We start from the raw sequence: 15,323 nt of genomic DNA on the forward strand, positions 1-15,323 counted from the left end.
TCCTCATGAAGTTTTGCTATTTTATGTGAAGTTTATATCAAGGAAGGCCTCTCAGAGGAGGTGCCCTTTGAGCAGAAACCTGTAGAAGATGAGGGTGGAAGTTACAGGTGTGTGGGAGACGGGCCAGGTGGAATGGCTTGTGCAAAAGCCCTGAGATGGGAGCACCTGGAACAGAGGGGCCAGCGTGGCTGGCTCAGAGGAGGCAGGAGGAGAGAGCTGGGAGTCGGGTGGGCCACGGAGAGGACAAATGACGGGCGTGTCCTCGCACAACTGCGTGCGTGGGGCTACCCATGTCCGCACCACGGAAACCCGAGGAAGCCCAGAAACTGAAAGAAGAAGCAAAGCCCTATCTGCACGCTCCCCGCCCCCTCCTGCCCGCGGCCCCGCCGCGAAAGAGGCGACTTCCTTTTTCCAGCCTATTTAAGTCCCAGCCCGCAGCGCCCCGGAGAAGAGGGGGCCGCACGCAGCTCAGCCATGGGGGACCCCTTCATTCGCCACATCGCCCTCCTGGGCTTCGAGAAGCGCTTCGTCCCCAGCCAGCACTACGTGAGTACCGGCCTGAGGCGCCCTGCGCGTGGGGACAGGACTGGCGGGGCGCAGGTGCCGGTCCCCGCGCAGCCCCGGGACTCCCGGCCCGAGACGCGGGCGGCCGAGGGGTAAGGGCGCGGGGTCGCGGCCCAGGCTCCCCGGCTCTGGGCCTCAGGCCTCCCGCCGTGGCCGCAGTCGATGTGCGCCCTTCAAAAGATGCGCGCCACCACCCGGGCCCTCGGTGCGAGGACAGCGGCTTGGCCCCCGGCCCCCGCCCGGCCACCCACCCACCCCACGCCCTGTTTCCCGCCCCAGCCCGGCGTCCCCTCTCCACGCCCGGCAAGTGTCCCTGCGGCCCCTCTGGGAAGGGTCCTCGGGAGGGCGCGCTGGTGGCGATCAGTTACACTAGAGTCGTGACCCCTCCTGTAGGGTGAAACCACCACAGGGACCAGAGGAGTCCCCCCTCCTGCCCTGGGGGAGCTGGAGGAGTGCAGGCCCAGGCATGGCCACCCCATCACGGGGTCCCCAAACCCAGAGGAAGGCCACGGAGGGATCCAATTAGTAAATTGGCACTTGAATGACACTTTTAGTGTATGTGCCAAGACCCTTCTTTTTTAACTTTTAATTTTGAAATAACTTCAAATTTACAGAAATGTCCCAAAAAGTACCAATAACTCCAATATTCCTTCACCCACATTTCCTCTCTCCTCTCACTCTCTCTGTCTCTCCCCCTCTCTTTGTCCCTCCTGCTTTCTCTCTCTCTGAATATACATTTTCTGAATCATTTGAGAGTTATTTGGAGACACTGTGTTTGTTTACCTCTAAATATTTATTACAGGTGTGTATTTCTTAAAATCAAGGGCATTCTTTTACATAACCAAAGGTGTTAAAATGAGGAAATCAACACTGATAAAACACTGTTATGCAACCCACAGACTTTATTCGGATTTTACCAATTGTCCTCTTGTCCCTCCGTAGGAAAATTTTTTCAGGTCAAGGATCCAATCCAAGATCACACAAATTAAAACAAATGAACAAAAACTATCCAGGATCACCTGTTGCATCTGAGTTGTCATGTCTCTTTGGGATTCTTTAAATCCAGATCAGTCTTAATCAGTCTTTGTCCTCAACTTTGACTTTTTGAAGAGATGGGGCCAGTTATTTTGCAGAACACCCCTCGATTTGGGTGTGTCTGATATTTTGTTAGATCTTGGTAATGCAGGAACACCCCAGAAGTATTGATATGTTCTTTTCATTGATCCTATCAGGTGGCAGGTGATTTTGATTTGTTCCTTTATTGGTGATGTTAACTTTGATCACTGAGTCCTGGATGTGTCCTCCAAGTTTCTCTGCTGTAAAGTTACTATTTTCCCCTTTGTAATTAATAACTAAACTGTGGGGAGGTTATGTAAAGCTATGTGAATATCCTGTGCCTTATAGTACCTGTATGACTCTTGCCTGAATCACATTACTATAATGATTGCCAAATAATGATTTTTAAACTCTACTGGTCCTTCTGCATTTATTAGTTAACATTTTCCTGTGTCTTCCCTTCTTCCTTATTTATGTCAGTATGGATCCATGGATTCCTGTTTTATTCAGTGAGTTATAATCCAATACCATCATTACTTATTTTGATGCTCAGAATGTCCCAGATTTGGTGACTGGGCGCTCCTTCAGGCTGGCTTCTGTACTTTTTTTTTTTTGCGCGGGTCTCTCACTGCTGTGGCCTCTCCCACTGTGGAGCACAGGCTCCGGATGCACAGGCCTAGAGGCCACAGCTCACGGGCCCAGCCGCTCCACAGCATGCGGGATCCTCCTGGACCAGGGCACGAACCCGCACCTGCTGCATGGGCAGGTGGACTCTCAACCACTGCGCCACGAGGGAAGCCCTGTACTTTTTTTTTTTAATATATCCTGTCATTCTTTTTTGGGGGGGCGCGGACAGGGCACCTGGGTACATTCTTATGGCACAAAGTGGGCCAGCTTAACTTGGACTTTCCCAGCCCTAGTCCTGGACTCAACCATTTCACTAAAGAGCCCTGGTTCTTTTTAGTGGGAGTGATATTAGAACCCAAGATCTGGAAGCTAGGTGTGCTCATTGCCATCAAGGTGTCATGGCTCATGACTGCCTTTCCAGTGGACAGACTGGAGGAAATAGCTATTTCATATCATCCTTGCTTCTCATCACTTTATGTTTGTAGCTCCTTTTTCTCACTGCAGGAACCCTGGCTCCCAATGAGATCAGTATATTCACTCTTCTGCTCAATTCTAAAATACACATAAACTTGTTTCAGAATAATTACACCCACGCCACTATTAACAATAAACCTACTAACCTATTAATTCAAATTTAAGTTTTCTTTGCAGTTTTTTTGGTCCTTTTGGACAGAATACTGAAAGTGTTGCAACTAAAAGCTACTTGGATTCTTTTCCATTCTCCTTTAATATTTAGGTTATTACCCATTTTATATGTAGTTAAGTTCATTTGTTTCTGTTTGTTTCCAACTTTAAAGTTAAAAAAATCCTTGTTGATTTTACTTCTAAATATGTAAAATATTAGCAAGTTCACCCATTTAAAGTGCACTATGGTTTTGGGTATATTTAAAGTTCTTCAACTATCACAACTATCTAATTTTTAGAACATTTTTATCATCCCCATTGGTAGCTATTCTTTTTATTCCCCAAGATTTTATTCTGAGAAATTTCAAATATACAGCAAAGTTGAAAAAAATTTTACAGCAAAACAAAACCAAACAAAAAACCCAACCAGGGACCTCTCTGGTGGTGCAGTAGTTAAGAATCTGCCTGCCAATGCAGGGGACACAGGTTCAAGCCCTGGTCCCGGAAGATCCCACATGCTGCAGAGCAACTAAGCCTGTGCACCACAACTAACTGAGCCTGCGCTCTAGAGCCCACAGACCACAACTACTGAGCCCGTGTGCTGCAACTACTGAAGCGTCTAGAGCCCATGCTCTGCAACAAGAGAAGCCACCACAATGAGAAGCCTGTGCACTGCAACAAAGAGTAGCCCCCATGCGCCACAACTAGAGAAAACCTGTGCACAGCAACGAGGACTCAACGCAGCCAAAAATAAATAAATTATTAATTAATTAAAAAAAAAAAAAACCAAACCCAACCAGTCACATGCTTACTATCTTGATTATACCATTAACATTTCCTATAGTACTTGCTTTATCATGTATGCATCCATCCATCCATCCACCCATCAATCTATCTTATTTTTGGTGCGTTTCAAGGCAAATTACAAACATCAGTACACTGTCCTAAACGTTGGGTTGGCCAAAAAGTTCATTCTGGTTTTCCTTAAGACCTTACAGAAAAACCTGAACGAACGAACCAACCCAATACTTTAGCATGCATATCACAACTAGAGTTCAGTATTTTTCTGTAGTTTTTTTCTCTTTTGATGTAAAATTTATGTAAAATGAAACCCACAAATCTCAGAGGTACATTTGCTGAGATTTGACAGTACATCTCCCTACGTAACCCAAACTCTCATCAAGATGTAGACCATGACCATCACCCCGTCTCACGCCCCAGTCATTCCTCCCCACCCCCAGGTTTTTTCCACCTTAAATTAGTTGTGCTTGCTCTAGAATGTCATAGATGTGGAATCATATGTAGCCTTTCATGCCTGGCTTATTTCACTCAGCATAATTTAATGATTTTGAGATTCATCCATGTGATTGCAAGTATCAGTAATTTGTTCTTTTTTGTGGCTGAGTGGTATTCTCCTAACTATTTTTTTGTGGCTGAGTGGTTTTCTCCTAACTATTTTTTTGTGGCTGAGGGGTTTTCTCCTAACTATTTTTGCAGGCCTATTTTTCCTTCCTGAGGTTTTTTGTTTTGTTTTTTTCTTGTTTGTTTGTTTTTAAATAATGGCTTTTTTGAGATATATTTCCCATACCATACGATTAACCTATGTGAATTGTACAATTCAGTGGTTTTTAGTATATTCACAGAGTTGCACAACCATCACTACAATTGATTGTAGAAGATTTTCTTCATCACCCATACCCATTAGCAGTCAGACCTCAGCCCCCCTACCCCCAACCCCGCCCAGCCCCTGGCAACCACTAATCTACTTTCTGTCTCAATAGATTTGTCTCTTTTGGACATTTTATGTGTGTGTGTGTGGCCACGCACGTGGCTTGTGGGATCTCAATTTCCCAACCAGGGACTGAACCTGGGACCTTCGCAGAGAAAGTGCAGAGTCCCAACCACTGAACCACCAGGGAACTCCCTGGACATTTCATACAAATGGAACCATACAACATCTTACTGAGTTCTTGTGTTGTCTGAGGCCAGCCCTTTCTGTATCTTACCTTCTGTTAACTCTCATACCAGCCTCAGCAGTGAGATCCTACTTTTACCTCCAGTTTACAGATGAATTTGAGTTAATTTGAGAGAAGTCATCCCTCTTGCCCTGGGGACCATGAACTTGGTGCTCTTTCTATGGCCCAGGTTACCACAAAGAGCATTCTCCATCCCACCCCCAGTCCTGTGGGCTTCCACCATGGGGTGGGGGGCTGCCCAGGTGCATGGCTGAACGAGGTGCCCCACCTCTACCACCCCCCAGGTCTACATGTTCCTGGTGAAGTGGCAGGACCTGTCTGAGAAGGTGGTCTACCGGCGTTTCACTGACATCTACGAATTCCATGTGAGTGCCCTGTGTTGGGGGTCCAGGGAGGGGATGCCACACCCAGTCCCAGCTCTGCCCTTTGGGGAGGGGAGCGCCCCAGGTGCTGACCAGGAGCTGAGGAACCCAGAGTCCCCCCATCCCCTCCCAGCCCACAGATAAGGGGGCATTATTCTTTTTAACTTTAAAAAGCACTAAAGCACATTTTATTTTGGTGAAATATACATGACATACATTTACCACTTTACCCATTTTAAGTGTACAAGCCAGTGGCATTACGTACATTCACAATGTCACACAGCCAACACCACCACCCATTTCTGAATATTTCTGTCTTCCCAAACCAAAACTCTGCACCCATTCCACAGGCTCTCAAGGGGGCCGTCTCAAGGGCCCTGCTTGCTCTGTCCCTGCAGGGGACAGCCTGCCAGTGTCCCCACCACAGGTGTCATCCTAGGAGCTTGCTCTTTCACTCACCGTCACTGGCCTGATGAGGACCCCTGGTGGGTTAGGAGGGCGGATAATCTTGACACCCAAGAAACCGGGTCCTCTTGCTTTGTGGGTGCCTGTTATCACCAAGGTTCACATGAGAGAATCCCCCAGGGTTCCCAACACCAGTGGCTGGTTGGACAAAATTGGGGGTGGTCATCGGGGGTCACAGTGCACACAGTGCTGGGTCCTGGTCTCAGACAGGGTCATATGGATGGAGGGGCCACAAAAGCCAGATGGGTTCCCCCAGGGCCCACTCCACACGCAGGGCCCTCCTTAACCAGGCAAGGGGCTTCAGGAAGCGTACAGGTTCCTGCACTTCTCTTGTGTGAATTATTTAAAGTGAAATGCAGATAAATGCAAAGAAAACTGTAACCAGCCTTGTACACCCGGCACCTGGAGTCACAGCTGATATCACTGGGCCGTTTGCTATAAGGCGTTTTTTTTTTTTGTTTGTTTTTAAATTCATTTTATTTTTGGCTACGTTGGGTCTTCATTGCTTTGCACAGGCTTTCTCTAGTTGTGGGAACGGGGTCTACTCTTCATTGCGGTACGCGGGCCTCTCACTGCAGTGGCTTCTCTTGTTGCAGAGCCCGGGCTCTAGGCACGCCAGCTCAGTAGCTGTGGCTCGAGGGCTCTAGAGCGCAGGCTCAGTAGTTGTGGTGCACGGGCTTAGTTGCTCCGCGGCATGTGGGATCTTCCCGGACCAGGGCTCGAACCTGTGTCCCCTGCATTGGCAGGCGGGTTCTTAACCACTGCGCCACCAGGGAAGCCCTAAGGTGTTTTTAAGATAAGGTGTTTTTAAGATAAAGGAGATAAAACATTACAAAAGCAGTGGAAGTCGCCCTTCATCTCATATCCCTCCCAGCTCCTACCCTGGGTGGCCATACACACACACACACGCACACGTACACACACAACACAGAAACAACATGCAGTAGTGTGGAGCCTGCATTTTCTGTAGTGTATATAAATGCCATCAGTGTGCTTTTTGCCTCTTTCTCAATCTTATTACTGTTGCTAGGTTACATTTTTGAGACCAGTCCATGCCGATACTTGGTGGGGCTTCATCTCACCTCTTTAAACTGTTCTGGGTTATTCCATTGTAGGATTAGCTTCTTTTATTAATTGGTCGACTCATTCATTCATCCAACCACTATTTATTGAGCACCAACTAAGTACCAGGCACTTTCTACTTAGTGAGAAGGAAATGCTGCTGAAAGGCATAAAAAACAGATGCAAATCCTTGCCCACCCTAGTAGACCTTATGTTCTAGTTGAGGAGTCAGGATAACAGACAAACAAAAAAATAAGTAACTTATATAGTATGTTAGATGGTCCTTAGAATTACAGAGAAAAATAAAGCAGGGAGGGGAGGTGGGAAGGGAGGGACAAGGAAGGACAGCTGTCAGGGAGGAGGCCTCATTGAAGTGGGATATATCTGAGCAAGGACTTGAAGAAGGAGAAAGAGAGAGAGAGAGTGAGCTATTGATCTGTGTGGGGGAAGAATGGGAATCACACGTGCAAAGGCCCTGGGGCAGGAGTGGGCCTGGAGCATTCAAGGGTGGCTGGAGCAGAGTGAACAAGGGGAGAGGGGCAGGAGAGGTGAGCAAGGCAGGCAGAGGCAGGTCACATGGTGTCTTGTAGACCAATGCGGAGCCTTTGGCTTCCATTCTGAGTAGCTGAGAGGCAGGGAGGGTTCTGAGCAGAGAAGGGACAGGATGCAACTTAGGTTTTCAGAGGATCCCTCTGCATGGTGGATTGAGGACAGACAAGGGAGGGGGAGGGGTGAGTGACCTAAGGAGGTTATAATAACCAGACCCGGTGGAAGCTCAGACCAGGGTGGTGGCAGCAGGTGTAGTGAGAAGGATCAGATTCTGAATGGATTTGGGGAGCAGAACCAAAAGAATTTGCGGATGGGTTGGATGTGAGGTGGAAGAGAAAGAAGAATCCAGGATGCCACCAGGAGCTTCTAGCCTGAGCAGTTGGAAGGGTATTTAGGTCATGTCCAATTTTGTGTTTTACAGTGCTGTAATAAAACAGATTCCTTCACGTCTGCTTTTCTGTCTAGAAAACCTTAAAGGAGATGTTTCCTATCGAGGCAGGGGACATCAACCCAGAGAACAGGATCATCCCCCACCTGCCAGGTGAGGAGCAGGGCTGAGTCACCTGGGCAGGCTCACCTGTCCCAGCTCCCCTCACCTGCCCTCCGATTGCCCCCTCCACTCCCACCCTCTCCGGACTTGACCTTTCGAGTGTGCTCACTGGTCCTCTGGTGCCCCTCCCTGGTCCGCCCAGCCCCGCGGTGGTTTGATGGGCAGCGGGTGGCCGAGAGCCGCCAGGGCACCCTCACCGAGTACTGCAACTCGCTCATGAACCTGCCTGGCAAGATCTCCCGCTGCCCCCACCTCCTCAACTTCTTCAAGGTGCGCCCTGACGACCTCAAGCTCCCCACGGACAGCCAGTGAGTGGCAGGAGGAGGAAAGGTGGTGGTCAGACCCTTGCCTGGAGGGGGTGGGACTATCCCCATGTTACACAGGAGGAGCCTGAGGCTCAGAGAGGGGAAGTGACTTGCCCAAAGTCACACAGCAGGGAAAGCCAAGGAGGCAGGATTCCAACTCTGGACACCCCCAGCATCCCTGCCAAGTTTCTACCTGGACCCCTCTGAGCCTCAAGGTGCTGGGGGTCGGGGGGAGGCACTGTGGGCTGGGGGTCTGAGGTCCTAAGTCCTTGTCCTGACTCTGAGACTGCCTGGCCGTGGGACCTGGAGCCTTCTGAAAGCAGCTTCCCTTTCTGTGACCGGGTGGTGAGGGCCAGATGCAGTAGTGGGTGCTGGGGAGAGTGCTTACAAACTGTGAAGTGTGGAGCCCCCGAGAGGACGTGGGGGGCCGATGGCCTCTGGTCCTTCCTGAGCCTCTCTCAGGCTCCTGCCTATCCTTTGTCACCTCATTCTCTGCCTGCCCTCGCCCCAGGGATCTCCTGTGCTCAGGGCCCTGCGTGGACAGCATCGGAGATGCTGATGAGATCTCGCGGGAATGTGCTGCAGAAGGTCCTTCTCTCTGCCCCTCTCTGGTACTGAGCGCTGGGGGAGGCCTGGAGGACAGGGCTGCTGTAGACAGACAGCAGAACTCCAGCCAGTGCATCTGGACCCTTGAACACATCCCCGATCCTGGGCAGGGCAGCTCCCGTTGGCCCCGGGGGTTGGGGGCGCCCACTCCTGTTGGCTTCCCTCTCGAGGCTCCAGCAGAAGGGAGCTGGCCCACGAGCCTTCTCCTTTGGGTCTGCAGGAGGCTGGGGCCCCTCCTCGGGCTGGCTGAGCAGATCCTGTTCTCCTCAAAGCCCTGTCCTCCCAGTCCAGTTGCTACCTTCTCTCTGCGGCGGCCCCCATTTCCCACGTTCCTTTTGGGAACTTTCTTGGCAAGTTCTTCTGTAGGTCTGCCCGGAGCATGCTGTTCCCCAGGGGAAGCTGAGCGTCTAACCCAGACTGTTCTCTGATGCAGGGTGAAAAAGCCAGAGACATACCTGATGCCCAGAGATGGCAAGAGTAACGCTGCAGGTGAGAGGCCGTGGTCAGCCAAGTGAGGTCACCCTAAGGGACTGCTGACACCATCAGGGGCCCTGAGCTCGGTGTGTGCAGGGAAGAGAGCAGGAGGTGAGAGCAGCTGTGAAGGGTCTTGGTGGCTGCACTGAAGTGTTGGCGTCTTTGAGGGTCACTGGTCAGTGAAGGGAGCTGACCTCCATGGCTGCAGTGCCCAGCACAGACCCTGGCTCCCAACAGCCCAGAGGATGTTCTGGCTGAATGGATGAACAGATTTAGGGGCAAAAGTGGCCTTTAGGGGTGACTCAGGGGCATGACAGTACTAGTCTTTATTGCATGATAATTGTTAATAACACTACCTAACATTTATCGAGCACTTACCCTGTTACAGGCACTATTTTAAATGTTTTCCATGTATTAACTCATGTAATCATCTCTATAATAGTATGAAGTAGGTACAACTGTGCTATTATTCCCATTTTGCAACTGGACAACACTGAGGCTTGATTTGAGTTGAGATTCTTGACAAGGGACACACAGCTACTAAATGTGGAGCAGGATTTTAGCCAGTCGGTGGGACACACGGTCAAGTACTCTGGGCTACTCAAAGTGTGGTCCAGTGACCAGCAGTGTCTTAGGTCAGGCTGCTATAACAAAGTTTCATAGAGTGGGTGGCTTAAATAGAAGAAATGAATATGAGACATAGTTCTGGAGGCTGGAAGGCTGAGATCAAGTTGTGGGCAGGTTTGGGTTCAGCTGAGGCCTCTCTCCTTGGCTTGCAGATGGCTGCCTTGTTGCTTTGTCCTCACATGGCCTTTCCTCTGTGCATGCAACTCCCTGGTGTCTTTTCCTCTTCCTATAAGGACACCAGTCCTATTGGATCAGGGTCCCAACCTTATGACCTCATTTAACCTTAATCACCTCCTTGAAGGTTTTATGTCCAAATACACTCAGATTCTAAGGTACTGGGGGTTAGGGCTTCAACATATGAATTTGGGGGTGGGGGGACACAATTCAGCCCATAACAGGCAGCAGCAGTATTGCCTGGGGGCTGGTTAGACATGTAGCCTCTCAGGTCCCACCAGAGGCCTATGGTATCAGCACCTATGTTTCAGCAAGATTCCTGGGTGATTTGTGTGCACCTTGAAGTTGAGAAGGGCTGCTTGCTAACCACATCAAATGAGAAGGAGACCATGTGTAAAGTGTGTGACCAGTGTCTGGAACATACTAGGTGCTCAATAAGTGTAGGGCTGTGAAGACCAGCTTGTCTTTGCTGCTTTCCAGTATACAGGGCGTGTCTACCCCTGGCCTGTCCGGAGCTGGGTGGGGATGGATGCCAGTGCCTGTTCAGGTGGCCTACACAGGGCCCACAGGGGAGAGCCAGGACGAGGTGCCCACAATGTCCACTCACCCTGCCCTCTCTCTACCCAGACATCACGGGCCCCATCATCCTGCAGACGTACCGCGCCATCGCTGACTATGAGAAGAGCTCAGGCTCCGAGATGGCTCTGGCCACAGGCAACGTGGTGGATGTCGTGGAGAAGAGCCAGAGTGGTCAGCCTCCCCGCCCTGCCTGGACCGCCCTCCCCTGGTGCCTGGGTCCCCACCAAGGCTATGCCCCTCAGGCAGCCCCAGGCCTCCTCCCCGCTTGGCCCACCGGGGGGCTCTGGCTCCTTCAGAGGCCCTGACTGTTCTTCCCACCCTGTGGGTCACCCTCTCTCTGAGAGTGTGCTCCAGGGCAGCTCTGGGGATCTGCACACATTTTGGGCTGTGACTGTGCATCTCTGGGGGTTATATCCAGGCGGACAGGTGAACTTCTCACCATGTGTGTGAAGTGGGTTCTGAGCTGTAGTTCTGTGACCCTGTGGGTACTGGTGTGTGTGATTTTGGTGTGGAGTGCGGTGAAGGTGACATTTCTGAGTGTTGGACGCCTGTGTGTCTGTGTCTGAGTGCCCTCACCCACCCCTACCCGCCGATGGCTGAGGGAGGCTCCCAGGCCCGCCCAGACCTACCGCCCCATATCCCTGGCACAGGCTGGTGGTTCTGCCAGATGAAGACAAAGCGCGGCTGGGTCCCGGCGTCCTACTTGGAGCCCCTGGACAGCCCTGATGAGGCAGAAGACCCAGAACCCAACTATGCAGGTGCCCCTCCCCTCCTTGGCCTCAGGGGTGGGAGAGAGGGGCAGGATTGAAGAGCCAGAAGTGACTGCTTTGGGGTCAGCCATGACTGTGGGCTGGGCAGGAGGGAAGGTAGGGCTGAGACCCTAGGTTGGGTCTAGGTAGGGTAGGAGGTGGTGCCCTTGGTCAGGACAGGGGGAACCAAGAGGTAGAATAGAGGTGAGGGGGATAAGGTCAGCCTGGGACACCGGGTGGCTGCCAGCCTGGGGCCGGGTCCAGTGGGAAGCTGCATGATGAGCCAAACTGAGGCTCAGGAAGGAGGGCTGCCTGGAGGTGGGGGCATCATGGCTGACTAGAATGGAAAAACTGGCAGCCCCTGGGCTGGATGGGTCCCACGTGGGGTTTGAAACAATTTAGTATTGGTTGCCCGTATTTTGCAATAGAAAGGTATTACAATTTTATGTGGATTTATGACTCCTCTTTAAAAATTGGGAAAGGCATGTGTACTGGGCCTGCAGCCCCGCATGCCCACAGCGGACTGGAGTTGAGTAGCTCAGGTGCCACTGGATGGGCGCTCTACCGCCGCACTTCCTGCCTAGCCACTCCTCGTGTGCAGGTGCCTGGCCAGGTCTCTGCAGTCATGGGCACTCCTGGCCTCTGGTGTGGGTGATGGTGGGTAGGAGTGGGCGAGCTCCTCTGGGTAGAGTAGGCAGAGGGCACAAGTCCAAAGTGTCTCCACGAGGAGTGGGGAGGGCTGGAGGAGAGAGGTCCTGGGCTCCAGCTGGAGGAAGCCCCAGGCCCAGAGAGGAGGGGCGGGGTGGCGAGCCCCGTGCTGGCGGGGGGGGCTTCACACTCTGCCCCTCCCCTCTCCAGGTGAGCCCTATGTCACCATCAAAGCCTACACTGCCCTATTGGAGGATGAGATGTCTTTGGAGCAGGGCGAAACCATCGAGGTCATTCATAAGCTCCTGGATGGCTGGTGGGTCATCAGGTAGGAGAGCTGTGCCCTCCCTCCCACTGCACCTGCCCTGAGAGTCAGCCTGGCCTGGGGCTGGGCCTGCGTAGGCTCAGTGCCGACTTGACTGTGTGACTCTGGGTAGGCCACTGCCTCTCTCTGGGCTGTTTCCATTTTGGAAGCAGACTCGTGATAATCCCAGCCTGCCCGTGTCTCAGGGTTCAGTGTCCTTGTCTGAGAGGGCACACCTTTCCTTTGTGACTTGGGGTCACGTCCCCTGACCAGTCCATCTATTCATTCTCCAGCAACACAATTAATTGTATTAATTATTATATTTGATAGCTGCTAGAGCAGACCCTGTCATCCCTTTTCCTTTTAAAATCCTTCATTGCAATTTCCATCTGTTTATTCCTCCAAGTGAACGTAGGAATACTAACTTGTTTTCCTGGTTCTGGGGAAAGCAGAATCCCAGGGTCTTGCACATGATTTCAGAGCCCTGAGTCACAGGGCCCATCCGTGACCCCAGTGAGCTTGTGGCCACAACACCCCCCATCAGCGTGGCCCTTGGCTGGGGACTTTGAGGCAGGATTTCTCAACCTTTTATTTTTTATTTTTAAAGTTTTATTGGTGTATAGTTGCTTTACAGTGTTGTGTTAGTTTCTGCTGTACAGCAAAGTGAATTTGTTTTTTGACCCAAACTCAGTTAACCCCCATTATGCACCCCTGAGACAATGTTTGTGAGTCTCCCACCAGCCAAGAAGAATCAGTTTTACAGAGTGAGGTTTGTATTATGCAAAGGCTGTTGTTTTTTTTTACTACCAAATGTAGTAGTGAGAATGGAAAGAAAAATCTTCTCAACAAATGGTGCCGGAACAACTGGATATCCCTATTGGGGGAAAAAATGAACCTAGATCCCTGCCTCACACCATACACCTTTATTTGGGACATTTCACAGATTTTACCAAGCACAAAACCCAAAACTAAGAAGCTTTTGGAAGAGAGCATAAGGGAACTTGGTGACCTGGAGGTATGCAGAAGTTTCTTAGGACACAGAAGGCAATCACCATAAAAGAAAAAACTGACAAATACAATATTGCAGATGTTTTATAGCAAACACCTGTCCCTGGGGAGATGGATCTGCTAACTTCCTCCCCCTCCCAGCGTCACAACTGGGAAGGCCTGTGTCGCATTGATGAGGAAACTGAGGCACACAGGTGCAGGATCTGGTGTTGGCTGCCGTGTTCGCAACCTCCCAGCTGCCTTGACCCCCAACTGTTTAGAGGGAGCCTTGACCCCACGTCTGAGGCCCCGCCCCTGCAGCTGCTCAGGCCTCAAGGGCTGCCTCTGTTGCAGGAAAGATGATGTCACAGGTTACTTCCCATCCATGTACCTGCAACAGGCAGGGCAGGACACAGACCAGGCCCAAAGCCGGATCAAGAGGGGAGCGCCGCCCCGCAGGTGAGCAAGAGTCCCCGGGGCAGGGGGGCGGGCTGGGCGGGGCTGAGGAGGGTATACCACGGCTTCCGCCTGTCTGTCCAGGCCGTGGATAGGCAGTGCTGGGGCAGGGGAGATGGTGCAGGGGCGCTCAGCCTGGCGGGGTAGGCAGCACCCTCACTGGATGAAGGCCCCCTCCCACGCTCTGGGGCTGGCACAGGGGCGGTGGGAAAGCAGAGGTGTGAGATGGAGGTGGCGGCTCTGATGCCTAGAGTCCTCGGGATGGCCCGTGAGGGCTGCGGCAGTTCGGAGGGCTTTCCTGGGGAGGGGGTAGGCTGAAGGCTGGTGAGGGGTGTGGGAAATGGGCCTGGGCTCTGAGTCAGGGCAGGGGTCCGCGTCGGTGAGGGGCAGTCGCCTTCATGCCCCGCCCAGGCTGTGATGGACCCCCCCACCGCGCCTCCTTCCCACTCTCAACCTCCCCGGGCTAGTCTTTGGACTCTAGGGGTGGCCATGAGAGTCCCCTCGGGCAGGGACGCGGGGCGCTGACCAAAGCCCCTGTCCTGCTGCGCCCAGGTCGTCCATCCGCAACGCGCACAGCATCCACCAACAGTCACGCAAGCGCCTCAGCCAGGACACCTATCGGTGCAACAGTGTCCGTTTTTTGCAGCAGCGCCGCCGCCGGCAGAGCCCAGGGAGGGCGCTGAGTGAGTGAGGGCGGGGACCTGGGGGCAGGGCCTGAGCCTGGGGGCGGGCCCTGGGGCGGGCCCTGGGGCGGGCCGGAGGTGAGGAGGGATGTGGCCAGCATCGAGGGTGATGAGAGGCGGGGCCTTGAGGGGTGGGGCCTGAAAAGTGAAGAGAGGCGAGGCCGAGCAGGCGGGGCGGGCCTCAGCTGGTGCTGTCCTCCAGCAGAGGAGGAGGAGGAGCCACCCAAGACCGAGCGCCCCAAGCCGCAGCCGGCCGTGCCCCCGAGGCCCAGCGTAGACCTTATCCTGCACCGCTGCAGCGAGAGCACCAAGCGGAAGCTGGCCTCCGCCGTCTGAAGCCGCCCCCACATGATGCTCTCCCCACCTCCAGCCCCTATCCCTGTATATACATGTATAGAGCCTGAGGTTTGGCGGCAGACGGCAGGCCCTGGCCCTGCCCCACCTAGCTATTCGCCACCCTTAATAAATGTTGCTTGGAGTGGACTGATGGTTTGCAAAGTCGCGCTGCGGGCTGGGCAACACCTTTGGTATTTCTAGAAATAGGACTGAAGGGTGTGAGCTCTATTGGGGGAAGGTGCAAGAACTGCGGTCCGGCTTCATAATTCCCTGGCCTTGCCCAAGACCAAGTTTGCACAAGACCAAGTGCAAGAGGAAACCCCAGTCCCCTCTGTCTGACAGACTGCCTACTTGAACTCTGGCCTCACTGCAGAAGAGTTCTGAAGAAGAGTAGACACAGTGCATAGTTGGGAGGGGGGTGTGAGCCAGGGCTGTAGGTGACCTTGTGTGTGCACCCTGATTACCAAAAAAAAAAATGTAATTTAGGTATAGGGAGACACACCTTAGATGTAAGGACATAACACAAAGTGAAAGTGAAGGGATGGAAAAAGATACTTCAT

General features: G+C 52.4%; 1 protein-coding gene across 1 annotated transcript; it reads left to right on the top strand.

Moving 5' to 3' along the window:
* The first annotated feature begins 367 nt into the window (after positions 1-367).
* On the top strand, positions 368-14,898 carry NCF1 (neutrophil cytosolic factor 1). The gene is made up of 11 exons (XM_082644758.1): positions 368-546; positions 5,132-5,212; positions 7,751-7,826; positions 7,978-8,143; positions 9,180-9,235; positions 10,649-10,771; positions 11,251-11,358; positions 12,208-12,325; positions 13,643-13,747; positions 14,297-14,427; positions 14,633-14,898. The coding sequence occupies exons 1-11, from the start codon at positions 475-477 to the stop codon at positions 14,761-14,763; spliced, it is 1,167 nt and encodes a 388-aa protein (XP_082500884.1). The 5' UTR covers positions 368-474; the 3' UTR covers positions 14,764-14,898.
* Positions 14,899-15,323: the final 425 nt, after the last annotated feature.

The sequence above is a fragment of the Mesoplodon mirus genome (assembly GCF_964341445.2).
Source record: "Mesoplodon mirus genome assembly, chromosome: 15".
Classification (NCBI taxonomy): Eukaryota; Metazoa; Chordata; class Mammalia; order Artiodactyla; family Ziphiidae; genus Mesoplodon; species Mesoplodon mirus.

Bases quoted from the DNA above. Each gene is read 5' to 3' on its own strand.
- NCF1 (XM_082644758.1), top strand. From the start codon at position 475: ATGGGGGACCCCTTCATTCGCCACATCGCCCTCCTGGGCTTCGAGAAG. The intron at 8,144-9,179 runs GTGAGTGGCAGG...TCTCTGATGCAG, and splicing joins AAGCTCCCCACGGACAGCCA to GGTGAAAAAGCCAGAGACAT. The intron at 13,748-14,296 runs GTGAGCAAGAGT...TGCTGCGCCCAG, and splicing joins AGGGGAGCGCCGCCCCGCAG to GTCGTCCATCCGCAACGCGC.